Below are 15,402 nucleotides of genomic sequence, written 5' to 3'. Positions count from 1 at the left end.
AGAGGGGTATGGAGTTTTATAGGGGGAGGTCACAAGCAAGCAGGGAGCAGGACTATGTGGCTTCTGAGATAAGATGGTTTCTATTCAGCACATTCTGGGCGGTTTCTCCAGGCTTAAGGCAGTTTCAGCCTGTAGTGGAATTTTCTGTTGAGTTCGGCTTTGTCTGTTGGGGTGGGGGGAAGGTGCAGTTAAGCCCGCCTTCGGCGACCTTTGCATATGTTATGTAGATTTAAGTTGGAGCCAGGAGTGGATCTCCTATTGATGCAAAACCTCTCCCAAGTCACAGGACCAGCATGGGCCGAAGTAAATAGAAACATTGAAACTCGTATGCATGGTAAAGGTATAGGAAGCAGAGTTATTAAGAGGCAAAGAAAGAAACAAAAACTTTTAAAAAGACCAGAGATCCAAATCTTGAAATAGAAGATTTAGTGCCACCATTACAATCCCCTGTCTTAACATGACTAGGGCATTCCTAACATTCCGAGGGCTGGGACTAAGAAACACTATGAACATACCAGCCAATCAGCACCTTTCCTGGCATGTTCTAAGGATTTATGGTAACAGTTCACTCAATAAACTTGAGCTCAAAGGACTAGCAGTTTACAAGGAGAGATTCCAGAGATAGACGCAAAAGACTGTGACTAAGCCAAGACCAGGGAAGTCTTCCCCTGTTCAGTGGCTACCAGGAAGTGCGCTAAATTTAACTTCCTCCTTGGGATAGACACCAAAATACATGTGCTAAAAAGCCAGTCTGGTGTCATTACCCAAAGAATGATGAAATCTTGATGAGTACCTCTCTCCACTCCGACATCTCACACTGTAAGCCCACAACTGCAGGTACCGTTCATGACCAGCTAGGAAATAATCCTACTGGCTGATAGACACAATGTCCAACGAATGGTGCAAAACATTTCTTTACTCACCATAGACCTTTCAATTCATACAGAGTCCTCCTTGGATGGGGTCTGGGCTCTTTCTTTAGATTCCCTCTTTCTTCTCCCCACCCCCAGGGTCCTAGTCTGTCTTGCAGAAGCAAGGAAGACACTTCAGATTTTTGAGGGTCAGTCCCAACCCCATCCAGGTGAAATAGCTCAAGACAAACCGTCTCTTCACTTGCTAATAGTGACTGTTTTCTCACAGCACAAGTTCAACATTATCATGCTAGAAAAGTCTTTGTCTTAATTCTGTTAAATACCACCCTTCACTAGGATTAAAGACAAAAGATGATCGCAACCTGATAATTTTTTGAGAATAACACATTCCTAGACAGAATACTAAGGGGGTTCATTGATGCCAAGAGATGCACAGAGCTCTCGCCCCTATGCAGGAACGGAAGAGCGCATTCTCTGGTTGTTGACTGAAAAAGGCCAGGAGGAGCCCTCTGCAAACTTGGCCTTGCTAATGGTTAGACGTTCCTTCCTTGAGTATGTTCTGAGGCCTGATGGAGAGTTTGTTAATAATTCGGCAACTTCATATTTCAGTTGATACTATCAGAACAAATTCTACTACCAGAAGAAACCTGGGACATGCTAGTTTACTGAAGAGGATTCTGAGGGACTTGGGATTGCAGGTGATATTTTCACCTCCTCGCTTTGACACTGAAAAAGAAAGAGCAGGAAGCTGAACACCTGACAACTAATATGTCAGAGAACAGGATTTGGGAGAGGGCTTATTTCGTATAACAGAAGACTTATGGGCTTCTGATAAATTATGAGGTAACTAACACACACACAAAAAGGGTATCAGATACTTCCTAAAATTTCCAAGGAAAGAGAAAAGTGTCCATATAAAACTACAAAACCATGTATTATAGCAATGGTTTCCTACACAGGCCTGTGGGCTGGAGCTGGTCCACGACAAAGTATTTCTGGTCTGTGATGAAATAAATAACATTTTTTTCAATATTTTTAAATTCTGAAATTAGGTCCTTCCTAAACTTTTTCAGGATTAAACTATTGTTCTTTTATGAAAAGATGTTGATATTCTAAGATTGTTTGTGGGAGGAAATGTTACCTTATTGCCAAACATATCACTTTCAGGGATTTTTTTCCTTGTAATTTTAATTAATGTTAGTAAAATCCTCAAGTCCAGGAAGAGCTACATTATAGAAAACCAAAATGGGAAAGGAACTTGAATTTTATCACAAGATTGATGCAGTGGAACTCATGACTGAGAGGATGGCTGTGGAAAGATAACATTGTTTGGAGGAAGCTGATATAATTCAAGTTACAACAGTCGTATATGTGTCAAAAAGGAAATCACAAAACAGAAGATAGAACTGTGTGGATGGAACTGAAAGAAGAAACAAACAGGAAAATAAAACCTGGCAGGAGTACAGAACAGATGTTAAGATAAACAGAGGACATGGACGATGCTTTTTTAAATTTAGACTGTAAAAGTGACCGTAGGCTGAATACAGTAGTGGGGAGGTCCCAAGTATCAAGACATCTACTCATCGTCTCCTGCTGCTGGAAGCAGAGCTCCTACTAAATTCTTGCCCTACTGACGAGTTGATTTACTAGAATGTTGAAGAAAGGTGGTCAGACATAAGTTTTATAGATTTCAGGAAGTCAGATTTCAAAATGTTCCCACGAAAATTACCCAAGGGGCTCAAAAGAGACAGCGAGTGTGAAGTTTCAATGGGTTTTGCTCCAAAGGCTCCTGCGGAGGAAGAAAAGAGGCTTCACCAGTCAGAAAACAGCTACACCAGTTGTCTCATCAGATCAAACTACAGGCAGAGATGAACGTCAAGTTTCTTACATCAAAAGATAAATGAAACAAGTAAAGCAAGGATAGTTCATGCGAAAAGGTTAAACCAACATACCAGGCGGAAGGTTTTAGTGGCCTAAAGGCTCAGATTGAAGCAGAAAAGGAAGAAGCTGCCAAAAAAGTTAATGCAACGTCAGGTCTCATTCCTGCTTTGGTAGGAGACTCGGTGGTTCCGCTATACCCTGATCTGAGTGGAGGTTCAATTCTGAGAACATTTTTCCTTATTTTTATGTAAATAGAACATTTACATTGTAAAAAAATAAAAGTACTTTAAAAAAACATAATTACACTACCCAGAAATAACCATATTAAATATTTTAATATATATGTGTATATACAGAGGGTGCCAAAAAAAGTATACACATTTTAAGAAAGGAAAAAACTGTATTAAAATTGTAGTACTCAATATATACTGATAACAAAAGATCAATAAAAGTCACATGTATACATTTTTTTGGCATCCCTGTTATAGACACATATATATTCTGAGAACATATATGTATATACACATACATACATGTTGTTACATATAAATATATATTTACCAGAATGAAAGAATACTGACAAAGTGCTTTATGAAATTTTTTAAAACTTCTATATTATAAATCTCTACATCAATAAATATAGCATATAAGAAATTTGTCATTATTCTTGATTATATTCCATTTTTTAGATTCTCTACATTTATTGATCCAATTTTCTATTGTTGGGTTTTAGAGTGCCTTTCAAATGTTTTTATATTAAAAACAATGTGTTAAGCACCTTGGACATTCATTTTTGTCCTTTTAACCAATGATTTCCTTCCTAGATGTAAAATTGCAGGATTAAAAGGGTATGCAAAATATTGAGGCTTTTGACAAACAATGAAAATAGTTTATGCAATCAGAAAAGGAAAAGCAACTCAGCAGAAAAATTAATTTTTTGTGTGTGTGTACAGGGCAAAAAATATGAATAAGCAATTCACAGAAGATATATATAGATGACCACGAACATATGAAAAGATGCTCAACCTCACTAGTAATAGAGAAAATACAAAACAATAATGAGAAACTATTTTTTACATGCAGACTGACAAAAAAAAATTGTTTAAGGTTGACAATATCTGGTAATACCAGTGGTGAGTGACTTGACTTCCTTTGAGCCCCCCAACTTCTGCCTGCTGCAGCCCAGAACAGCAGTCTAGGAGGTTAACAGGCCACAGGCAAACGGGGGCTTTGGGGGCCACAGATACACTAAGAAAAGGAAGTAATGTCCTCTCCCACCATCATTGTATGAAGTGACTTCATACAGTGATGGTGGGAGAGGAAATTGTTACCACATTTTTGTAGGCAATTTGGTGGAATCTACCAAACTAACCTACTGAAATTTAAGATGGGCATACACTACGAGACATGAGTCCTAATAGTAGGCATTTATGCCAGTAAATTTTAGCGCCATTAACAAAGTACTAGAAATCTGTGTCCTTTGGTTATAAAAGTAACATCTAAAAATAAATTATGTAATTTTATAGGTTTTGATATGAAAAGATATTTTAAAATATCAAGTTGCAGACAAATCATATAACACCATCCCGCTTTTGTAAAACAAAAGCTATGTGTGTAAATAAACACGCATATGTTCTATAAATATAATGTTTTCTGCTGGAAAAGGGGAGTTGGCTCTCATGTTTTACTTTATACACTTCTATACTGGCTGAAATTTTACAACAAATGTGTATTTTTATAACTAACATTAAAGATTAAAAACAAAAAAGCTCTCCAGTCAAAGGTGATCCTAATTTTGATTTATATCCATGATGTCAGTTTCAGAGGTGAGCTCCCAATCTCTTTGAAATGTATATAAATCATTTAAAAAACTAAAGAAGAGTCTGGTGGCTTTGTGACCCAGGATATCTTTCTAAGGACCTGGGAACCATCTATCTCTTTGAAGTGTAGTCATCAAGAAAGATAGTTCTCCTATCTTCTAGTCTCTGCAGGAGGCTAGGAAGCTAAATTCCAGTGGACACCTCGCTCCCAAACTAACCCCTGCCCTAAAGATATGAGATGTTTATTTTTCCTTGCATAAAGCTAATTAACTAACAGATGGTCACCCCAACTGCCAAGTGACTTTAGGATGTGTGACAAGTGGTGCCATCACGTCCTCTTACTTGAGGACTAGCTATTTAATCTAGACAAATGTGGTTTTTTGATATATAATTCAGTATATCTCTTTGGCTATATGAAAAAACAAAAATGAGAATTCTTTCTGTCTTTGCAACCCTTAGTGGATTTTTGATGCTCATCATACTCTGGTTTAATGTGTACTCAGTCATGAAGTTGTTTTCTTTCTCTTCTACCTTTGTGGAGAGGTTTTGGGGTTGGCAGAAGATTTTGTTTTTAATTCTATTCCCCCAACAGCTGCCGAGTATCAGATGGCCATACATCTTTGGAGGCCTGGGAGCCCCTCAGCTTCTGCCTGCTGCAGCCTAGAGCAGCCCTCTGGGATGTTAACAGACCACAGGCAAATGGGGACTTTGGGGGCCACAGCTACATGAGGAAAAAGAAGTCACGCACAGACTAGAGAAGTCTGCCGGGGCCCACTTGAGCACAGCCAATCCCCAGGCTTTCTAGGACCAGGTGACAGGCCGCCATTAAGGCTCAGTCTTCTGAAGAAGGGGGAAAGCAACGCCTCATCTGGTCTTAGAACTAGAATGAGTGTAAAAGTGGGAGCAGGTACAGACCAACTGAGGCAAAGTTTTCAAGCAAAAAAAACCTGTTTTCTTGACCTTCATCCCCATATCTGAACACATCACCACTTCCTGATACCCACCAGTCAGGGGCCCTCCCAGTGCCCTCAAGTGACTTCCTTCTCCATTCTTTTCAAACCTTCTATCAGACAGGCTGAACTGTTTTATGTAAATGTGAATGGCCCAACCCAAGTCCAAGCGAAGATGTGCATTTTTTAAAAGGACTGTTGCTACACTGAACCATTTTTATTTTATTGAGTAGATATCTACTGAGCATACCTAGTGTGAGAAACACCGTTGTAGATTCCTGGGAGAAATACGGCAGAGGACCCAAAAATTAACAACACCCAGTCTTCTGCCCTCAAAGGCACTTGGCTATTTCTTAGAGAAGACAGATAGTCAAGTACGCCAACCTCACAAAGGACAAAAATGCTTAGAAGAAGGAAGTAAGCGGACGTGTTTGGCTAAAGGTTCATAGTGGGAACTTGGAAATTTGTGGCGGTGTTTAAATCCAAACCCAGTCAGTGGTTTAAAGACTCCCTGGATCTAAGGAAGAACAACTGAAGGGTCATGAATGTCCAGATGTTTTAAGTGAAACATTTCCAGCCTTGGAAAGTGGTTCTGAGGCCCTCTCAAAGCCCTGCAGAGAAGCAGAGGCCTCGCTTCCTTCCCTCCACTAATCCAACCTTAGACTCGACTTTCTCTTCAATCTCCTTAAAGACTGGGCCTCAGAAACTTAACTGCTTTGCCAGATGTACCGCAACAGGGAGCTGCTTCTAGTGCGGGCGTGCCCTGGGCAGGACTTACCAGCCAAAGGCTTTAAATCTTGGAGCTTGGGTCACTCAAAGAAGCAGGGTCCCCAGTACATGAGAGAGCCTCTTAGTTTCTACAGCTCCCACTCCTGGCCTGCAAAACCACTCGTAAACTCTGCTTATCTGAGCTCACCTGTCATCATCTGCTACTCATGGGATCTGGTTGTCCGCTTTGGGAGGACTGTCTATCTGCTTAAACTTTAAAATGTTTCAAGAACTGTTAAGAACTGAGACACTGAATACACAAAGGGGCAATAGCCAGACCACACGTGAGAGTAGAATTCTGACCCACAAACTGAAGCAACCAGGCAGGGAAGTCAAACTACAACTTCTGCAGCAATCATCCCAGAATAGTCAGGCCATGGTTAAGATTGCCAACTTCCCTATTTTTTGCCATCTCCCCACCCTGGTCCCCACTCCTTTAAACTCAGGACTAATCAGAGATAACTACATATGCTCCCCAAATCAATCACAAAAGATGCCTCACTTGTAGTTAGCCCACCTCCAGCTTCCCCATGCCAAAATCCTCCAATCAGAGCACACCTGAGCCTTACCCTCTTCATCTCCTATAAAGCTTCCCCACTCCCTGCCTGCCTTGGAGTCTTTGCCAAACCAAGCCATGGTGGCTGACTCCTATGCTATCGCCAGTCCTGGATAAATAGCCTCTGTTCTCATTTGAGTGGTCTTCATTTGTTTCCACAGCACTCTACAGAGTTTTTTTAGGTGTGCCATGTCCCTCTGACAAGTTCCACGGGGAGTACAAGTGTTAATTCAGGCAAAGTGGGTGCTGCAGTGCTAGAAGCTGAAGGGAGCAGGAAAGAAAACCTCAGTATGTCTGATACACTGAAAAGTTTGGCTTGCACGGACCTGAACCATAAGCTTAGGTCGTGCCAGTCAAACATCCCAAGCAGTGTTTAGGCACCAAGAATTCAGACTAAGAGTTCAGTTCAAAACAGACGTCTTTTCTAGTTCCTTGGAGCTAGAAAAGGGGAGGGCTGCACTTGGTGCAGAGAGAAAGAGAGAGTGCTTTGTAGTCAAGCTGCTTTTTGGTCTCGAGAAACAAAGACCTTCTCAAAAACAGCTCAATAAAAGGGGTTTGATTTATGAGTACAAGCAACCTTATCCAATCAGGAAGAGGAAATACAACTGCCAGCTCCCTAGCCTGGTGTAGTCATACAGCGGCCTAGCCGTCTGTCCCCTCCAATCTTTCCTTAGGGAAAGAAGACTCTGCGGGACTGTCCCTCTTTGGGGTTGAGTTCATTTATCCTAAGTCTCCCTATTTGGTCCTTGTAAGCAGGGTCTGCAGTCAAAGACGAGTAAGTTTCCTCATGGGAGGGACGACTTAAGCCAGATGGGACCCCATTGGGACCCCCATGAGTTAGCACAATAAAAGTCAGGAGGTAGCCATACCCCTCCTCCTCGCCATTATGGGAAGCTGCTGATGCATGCCCCAGTTGTTGTCCTGCACCCTGTTGTGCAAAGGACTTCTTAGAGTGATAAGATCTCACTCTTCCTGCTTAGCTCATGGGATAGTTTTACCTTGTGAGACTTGCTCCCCCAGGGGTTGTACACACCACACCTTAGTCACCTGGGGACGATGTGCATCGGTTGCTTTGGGACAAATATCTGGGAATTGGAAAAATTTTTATTATGGTGTGGTGTAAGAGTTTCGCGGACCCTGCCTCTAATCATGTGATGCTTATTGTAAGAAATCAACAAATACTGACGGCGACCCGATTCGGGGCTCCAGTCTCTCGAGGCTGCGAGTCCCTTGGTCCTCTGTGATTTAACTGTATTTGAGTCTCTGTCTCTTTATTATAGTCTAACCCTTGCCGCCTCCCTCGCCTTCCCACGGCTTGTGTTGTGCAGGACGCAACAGCCTGGGAAGTCATGAGAGAGGAGGGCCTTTCACTCTGTATCTCTGCAGCTGAGAGGGCTCTCATCTACCTCTTCTCTGTTTTTCTCTCCATACCAACTCCATTCTCTTCAGTGGGGAGCCTGGTTTCCTCTAATTATTCATCAGCTTGTACATGCCCCCCAAAATGACCACTCCAGGGGCTAAGCCTACTTGAGTTTCCAGGGGGAACATCACCATTATCTGGTAAGTCTCTGCATCTCTTGGTTCAAACTTTCAAAAAAGAGACATTTATTTGTACACTTTATCTGTCCCAGCCACGCCACACGGGTTATACATACATCACTGGTCAAGCTATGAATTGTGCCTTCAGTCAGATTATCCATCCATGATGGGCCAATCATTGGAGGCTGAGGGAACAGGGCCATGTCTTACATTAGAATGTGAGCACATTGGACACCATAAACATGTACTATTACAGGAAACAGTATTATTAAATAACACAGACTACATATATCCATCACAATCATTACAAATGTTCACTGAGGAAAAATAATGGATTATGGGATATAATGGTGGACTGGAGAATAATAAAGGTTATTCCTAGAAAGATTCCTAGAGAAGATTGAAGGAAAGGGGATCCATGCAGAGGGGATCAGGAAGCACTTTGTGCCAGCTGACAGAAGAGTTGCATTCAGGATCCATGAGGAAATGGAGCCAAACATGTTAGGACTTTGAATAGGACACAGGCTGCAAGTTCCCTCTCTAATTCTGAGAATATTCAGTGGATGGGACTTAGAGCTCATCAAGTCCAGCCCTGACACTTCAGATGAGAGCACTGAGGACCAGAGTGGCTAGTGACACAGTGACACAGCTGTGGCCACAGAATTCAAGTTAGAGCCAAGGCCAGAGTTCAAGTCCCTATCTCCAAGCTCAGTCTTCTGTCCACTATAGACTGTTCAGGACGCCTTAGCTAGCTCAGCCCTTTGCTAAGGCAAGTCCTCTCTTTCGACTACTGGGAATGTGTACTGAATACGTGGTGATGAAGAAGAGGGGTGGGGCCCTCCTTAGTGGTCTTTGTAAGATGACAGTTTGCTCCTCAGCATTGTCATCATTCTCTTTTCTAGAACTACTTGAACCCTGCCCCACATGTCCTTGAGGACCCTCAACACTGTGTCATTCCTCAGAGTGTATATAAATGGGTTGAGGAATGGAGTCACAACACTGCTCAGTACTGAAAGGACCTTGTTGACCTCCAGGTATTTTTTCTGGGGCAAAGTCACATAGATAAACACCGTGATGCCTCCAGAAATCATGACTATTGTCAGGTGGGAAGCACAGGTGCTAAGGGCCTTTTTCCTTCCACTTGTGGAAGGGATTCACACTATTGTCAAGATGCTGTATGTATAGGAATAGGCCACCAGGGCTATGCAGCAGAGGATGATGGTGGACGAAAGCATAAACTCCATCAGCTCAATGACAGTGGCGTCTGCACAGGCCAGGGCCAGCCAGGGCCCACTGTCACAGAAGAAGTGGTTAATGATGTTGGAGCCACAGAAGGGCAGCTGGGAGATGAGGATGATTGGAAAGAGCACAGATAGGAAGCCTTCCACCCAAGAGACCACAACGGTCCCAAAGCAGACAGCAGGTCTCACGATGGTGCGATGCTGCAGGGGGTAACAGACTGCGGCATAGCGATCATACGACATGACTGTCAGCAGAAGAAACTCTACGATGCCCAGGAAGAAGTAGAAATAGCACTGGGTGACACACCCAGCAAAGGAGATGGTTTTATCCCCAGAGACTAAGTTGGCCAACACTTTTGGAGAAATGACTGCGCTGAAGAGGACGTCCAAGACAGAGAGGTTGCACAGCAGGAAGTCCACGGGTGTGTGGAGGCGGGAGTCGGACAGCGCGATGGAGACGATGCGCAGGTTCCCCAGGAGCGTCAGCAGGAACGCGGGCGGCAGCGCACCGGGGACAGCAGCGCACCGGGGACAGCCGTGCCTCCTGCCCGCTCAGGGGAAATCTCAGCAAAATAAACTCTGCGACGGTGGCAGTCTGATTCTCCACGGGCCTGGGGGCTGGGGTTCAAGTCCTCTGACGGAACAAAGGGAGATCATGCTTGGGAGTGTGTTCCGTGTACAAAACCCCCGGGCTGTTCACGAGAAAAATATGAACGTCAAATGTGCTAATCCAAATTAGGTATGAAATTCAAATTTAACTTGGGTTTAAATTACTTGCCTATCAAATTGTAACCTGTTTGTTTGTTTTTTAATGATAATGTTCATTGTTAACAAAGGTGCCTGCCTTGAGACTTACACTGTCACACGGTTTATATGAACTTTCTAATAAATAATATAACAATTTTTATCAAAATCCCTAAAATTGAGCAAATCCTTAGACTCAGAAATCCTATTTCCATCTCGAGAAAATACTCATGGATATGTTAAAATATTTTGTCACAAGAATATTCACCACAGAATTGCTTATAATAATGGAAATTTGGCAACAAGTTAACTATCCAAAAATGGGGATGAAATACATAAATTATGGTACATCTAAATAACGTATCATGCAGCCATTAAAAATTATATTTTACTATAATGCGTAAATGACAAAATTTATGTAATGACAAAATATTCCCAATGTATTATTATTATTAAATTTTTAAAAGCAAGTCACAAACGTAGTAACATGATCCCATTTTGGGGACAAAATATAAATCAGCAAAGTCCTAAGATAGTCAAGACATTGCTAAAGAAGAAATTGGGGTGGGGGTGGAGTGGGGGACTTGCCCTAGCAGATATCAAGATTTATAAAACGAGTGGTTAAGGCAAGATGGCATTGGCACAAATACACACAAACTGACCAACAAAACATACAGAGCCAAGAAACAGACCCACACAAATAAGGAATAGTGATATATGTCAGAGGTGAAAGGTAGCTAGTACTGCTGGTTGTCCATATGGAGGAAAAAAAGTAAACTTAGATTCCCTACCTCATATCAGACACTAACATCCATTCTAGATGGATAAAAAAATTAAATGTAAAAATGAAAACTTTTAAGAAAATATAGGAGAATTTTGTTTTTGACCTTAGGGTAGAAAAGAACTTGTTAAAAAAGATAAAAAAAAAAAAGTGCTAAACAACAACAAAAATATATTGATAAATTAAACTACATTCAAATTAAGAATTTTTGTTTATTAAAAACCCCCCAAATAAAGGCAAATCACAAATGAGAGAACACATCTGTGACACAGATAATGGACAAATGTTTATTATTAACTATAATATATAATCAATGTATTGATTCTTATAAAGCCATAAGAAATAGAAAAGCAATCCAATAGAAAAAAAATGATCTGAACATTTGATCTGAATTCTACTAAACAGGAAAGAAATGTAGCCAATAAATGTACAAAAAGATGTTTGATCTCAGTAATTAGAGAAATGCAAATTAAGACAAGATACCATTTTAACCCACTATATTGTTTTTTTTAAAAAGAAATAGGACAATAGCAAGTGTTGGAGAAAATGTGGATCCATAGAAATTCTTTTATATTGCTGGTGGGAGTGTAAATTTACATAATTGCTTTGGAAAATAATTTGTCATTACCTTGTAAAAGTTAACATTCATATGATCTGTGACCCAATAATTCTACTCCTAGGTACAGAAACTTGTACATGTGCACCATGAGACAAACAAGAATGTTCACAGTAGAAAGATAGGGAGAGAGAGGGGGAGGGAGGGAAGGATGGAGCAAGGTCCAAAGACAAGAAAACAAATAGTGGTACGGCCACAGAATGGAATATTATACAATGAAATGAATGAACTACAACTCAATCAACAGGAAAGATAAATCTTAAAAACATTATAAAAAAGGCAATCCCAGAGAGCTACACACAGTAAGTTTTTTTTAAATTTAAGCTTAGGAACCAATAAAACTAAATAATATATGGTATGATTTTAAAGAGAAGGGAATGATAAACACAAATTTCTGAACAGGGGCTACCTCTGGGGCAGGGAGGCAGGGCATGAGCTAGGGGAGGAATCCGTATTAGTAATTGTCCATTTTGGATTTGGGTGGTGGGCTCAATGGTGTTCAATATCTCATTAAGCTGTGTAATTTAGATGTAGATAAATGTTAAATATATTCTTTGGTATGTGTCAAAATTTTTACTTTAAAAGACAATGGAGAAAATATATGCCAAACTGTTAAGAGTGGTTATTACTTGATGGTATGACTGCAGGGGATCACTACTTGCTTCTTCATTGCCTATATTTTCTGTATTTTTTAAAAACAAACAAGTGTTTCTTTATATTAAAAAAAAGTTATCCAAAAGGGAAATATATATATATATACACACACACACACACACACACATATATTGAGTATTGATTAGATATATACATATGTTTATGTATAATGTGATTGGAGTTATGCGGGGTGAGGGGAAAACGTACATGAGCAAACACACATTGAGTGCCACGTTGCAGGGTCGGTGACTGATGCCAGTCTTTGGAGATGATAGGAAAGTACTTGTTCTTGAACAGCTGTTGGTCTTAAAGAGATGTAAAGGAACCTGAGTTCAGAAGAATCACAGAAATGGAGGAAAAACTAAAGGAGAGAAAAGTTCCTTTCATAGGATATTTGCCCTGGGTCATTAATCTAGAACGCAAACCAAATGTCAAGCAAACAGATTCCAAGGAGAAAATCAAATAGGGCTTAGATAACCATGAGGGGTCAGCCTGGACACTAGATAGAAGGGGCCATGGGCTTATCAGTGATCAAGAGGTCTATGGACTAGACTAGGAAACAGAATAATAAATTTGTAAAAGAAGACGACTGTAAAACTCCTGAGGACTGAGTTAAGCTGCTGTGTAAACTGAGTCAGAATTCTGCGTCAGCCATCCATTCCTGCATGGAGTCTGTCCCCAAGACCTGCCTCACCTCAGTGTAGTCATGTCATATGGACAGTCTCTCCAGCCAGCTCACTGTGTCTGCATAGCACAAAGACCTTTTCTTTTTTAGATGCTTTCTTGACATATAATTCACTTACCAAGACTGGATAAATCACCTCAACTTTCTAGACACTGCTCATGAATCTTCACATGACAAGCAGGAATAATGTTCTTTTCCCCATCTTTGTCAGCCTGGTTCAGAAGTTCAAGATGGAAAATAAGATAATTCATATGAAGTGCCTTAGGAAATCATAAACCATCATATCAAGTGTTGCTGTTATTTCTAGAAGCTCTGCTAGTCTGCAGGTTTGGCAAAGAACAAATCTTGTTTTCCTTGTCCCTACTGAGATACTGGCCATCCCACTCTGGAGCACTGTCACTGCTGCCCTGGGATACATCTTGTCAGGTCACAGTTTTGCCTCAATTGTTTTCTCCTTGAACAATATATCTAGTTGGCTACAAAGAGTGAAGACAACGGGAAGATGCTTCTCTACATGGGAATTTTGCTTAACCCTCCTTGGCTAGGATTCCCAGGATGCAGAAAACTAGCCCTCTCTCCCCACCATCTGCATTCTACAGAAGGGTCAGCAATACTCAGGGCAACGCTCACAGAGGGGACTCAGCAATACTCACTTTAGCCTAGATGAGGCAGACTGACCATCCCTTGCATGTCCTGCCTACACGGCAGTGCAGGCTTGGGCACTGTCATGCTGAGGCTTCTACTGTCACAAACAGACTCTGCATTTTCAGGACTGAAAGGGGTAATACTATGGAAGGGTCTCACATTTGGGTCCCATGCTTGGACCCCACTGGGGCGGGGCGAGGTGGGGCAGGGCAGGATCGACTCAGGTGAGAGCATGCACTTTCAGAGAAGGGTCCAATCATGGAAGCGTCCTCAGGGGCACAATTTACAAAGATGGCCCTGAACACTGAGCCTGAGGCCCCTGAGGCCCACTTAGGAAAGGATACGAACCCAAACATGTCTACACTAGCAAGAACCGAAGTCAGAACACTAGCGAACAACACCACCACCAGAAATATCTCAGAAAGCCTCACAGTGCACAGTCCTCCATCTGCCGCATCTCCTGTCCCATCGTGACAAGTGTGTTTACCCCTACCCCTCCATGCTGCCTCGTACCCTCCTCTCCAACATCCTAAAGCATTGCTACCAACACGCCAAGTCTTCATGATCTTCCACTATCCAAAAGAAAAAAACCCAAGCTGCTCAGCCTGACTCTCTTACTCTCCCCCTTACACATCTTTTACTTCAGTCTAACCACTATCTTTGCTCTGCCCCAAAATGTCCTTGTGTCCCCACGTTTCCTACTATTGGGAATGTCTTCTCCACCCAACTAATCTCCAGAGCCCAGCTCTTGAGGCTCCTGCTCAAGTTTATGCTGGGTTCTCCCTCTTCAGACATTCTTTTCTTGCACTTGAAACCAAGAATCCATAGTGTAGAACTTGAGTGTTTTAACTTTTTATTTAAATATAACACACACACAGAATAGCACACAAATCCTAAGCTCAATGAACTATCATAAAGTGAACACACTCATGTAACTACCACCCAGGTCAAGAGATAGAATGTTACCAGCACCCAGAAGTCCCTTTCAAGTTTCCTGCTTCCATCCCAAAGGTAACCTTTATCCTGATTTCTAACAGCACGGGTTAGTTTGGCCTGTTTTTGAAATTCGTATAAATGGAATCATGCATTATTTTGTATTTGGCATCTTTTGCTCAACCTTATATTTAAGAGATTCAACTGCACTCCATGTGACTCATTTTCATTGCCATATAGTATTTTTTCATCATTACACAAACACACACACGCACACTCACCACACACACACACACACACACACACACACACTTTTAGTCAACTAGCTTGAATGGGCCTCTGTTGTTTTTTCAATTCAAAGTATCAGTGACAAAGAAAACAATATCACTTGCTAATCAGAGTTATTTTTTAAGATCCAAAGCAAAACTCTTACTCTACAGAAATTTATTTTACATGAATGACATTCATAAATTTATGAATTAAGCCACACATTTACTAAAAGGTCAATGACCTTAGAACAATACCTATATGAGAACAATCCTTCCAGAAAGTTTAAGGCTGCCACCGTATCCTTCTTTTTACTCCAGCCACTCCAATGCCTGCCTTCCCTTTACCTGAGCATGTCAGTGGTTCTGGCAACTGGCTAATTATAATAGGTGACAAGGACAAATACTTTCAGATCCAGCCATTTTATGATATACTAGTAACTCTAATGAG

The 15,402-nt window shown here is 41.3% G+C and overlaps 1 protein-coding gene across 1 annotated transcript; it reads right to left on the bottom strand.

The window, feature by feature from the left end:
- Positions 1-8,035: 8,035 nt before the first annotated feature.
- OR6J1 (olfactory receptor family 6 subfamily J member 1) lies at positions 8,036-14,221 on the bottom strand. The gene is given in 2 exon segments (XM_088796936.1): positions 8,036-10,171; positions 14,184-14,221. Coding segments are annotated over 2 exon segments (981 nt in total). The 3' UTR covers positions 8,036-9,228.
- Between the last annotated feature and the right edge of the window lie 1,181 nt (positions 14,222-15,402).

This window comes from Rhinolophus sinicus, chromosome 3 (assembly GCF_057876585.1).
Source record: "Rhinolophus sinicus isolate RSI-liver-muscle chromosome 3, RSI-T2T, whole genome shotgun sequence".
Classification (NCBI taxonomy): Eukaryota; Metazoa; Chordata; class Mammalia; order Chiroptera; family Rhinolophidae; genus Rhinolophus; species Rhinolophus sinicus.
The sequence above is the reverse complement of the archived record's forward strand: the minus strand, read 5'-3'. Positions and strand labels throughout refer to the sequence as shown.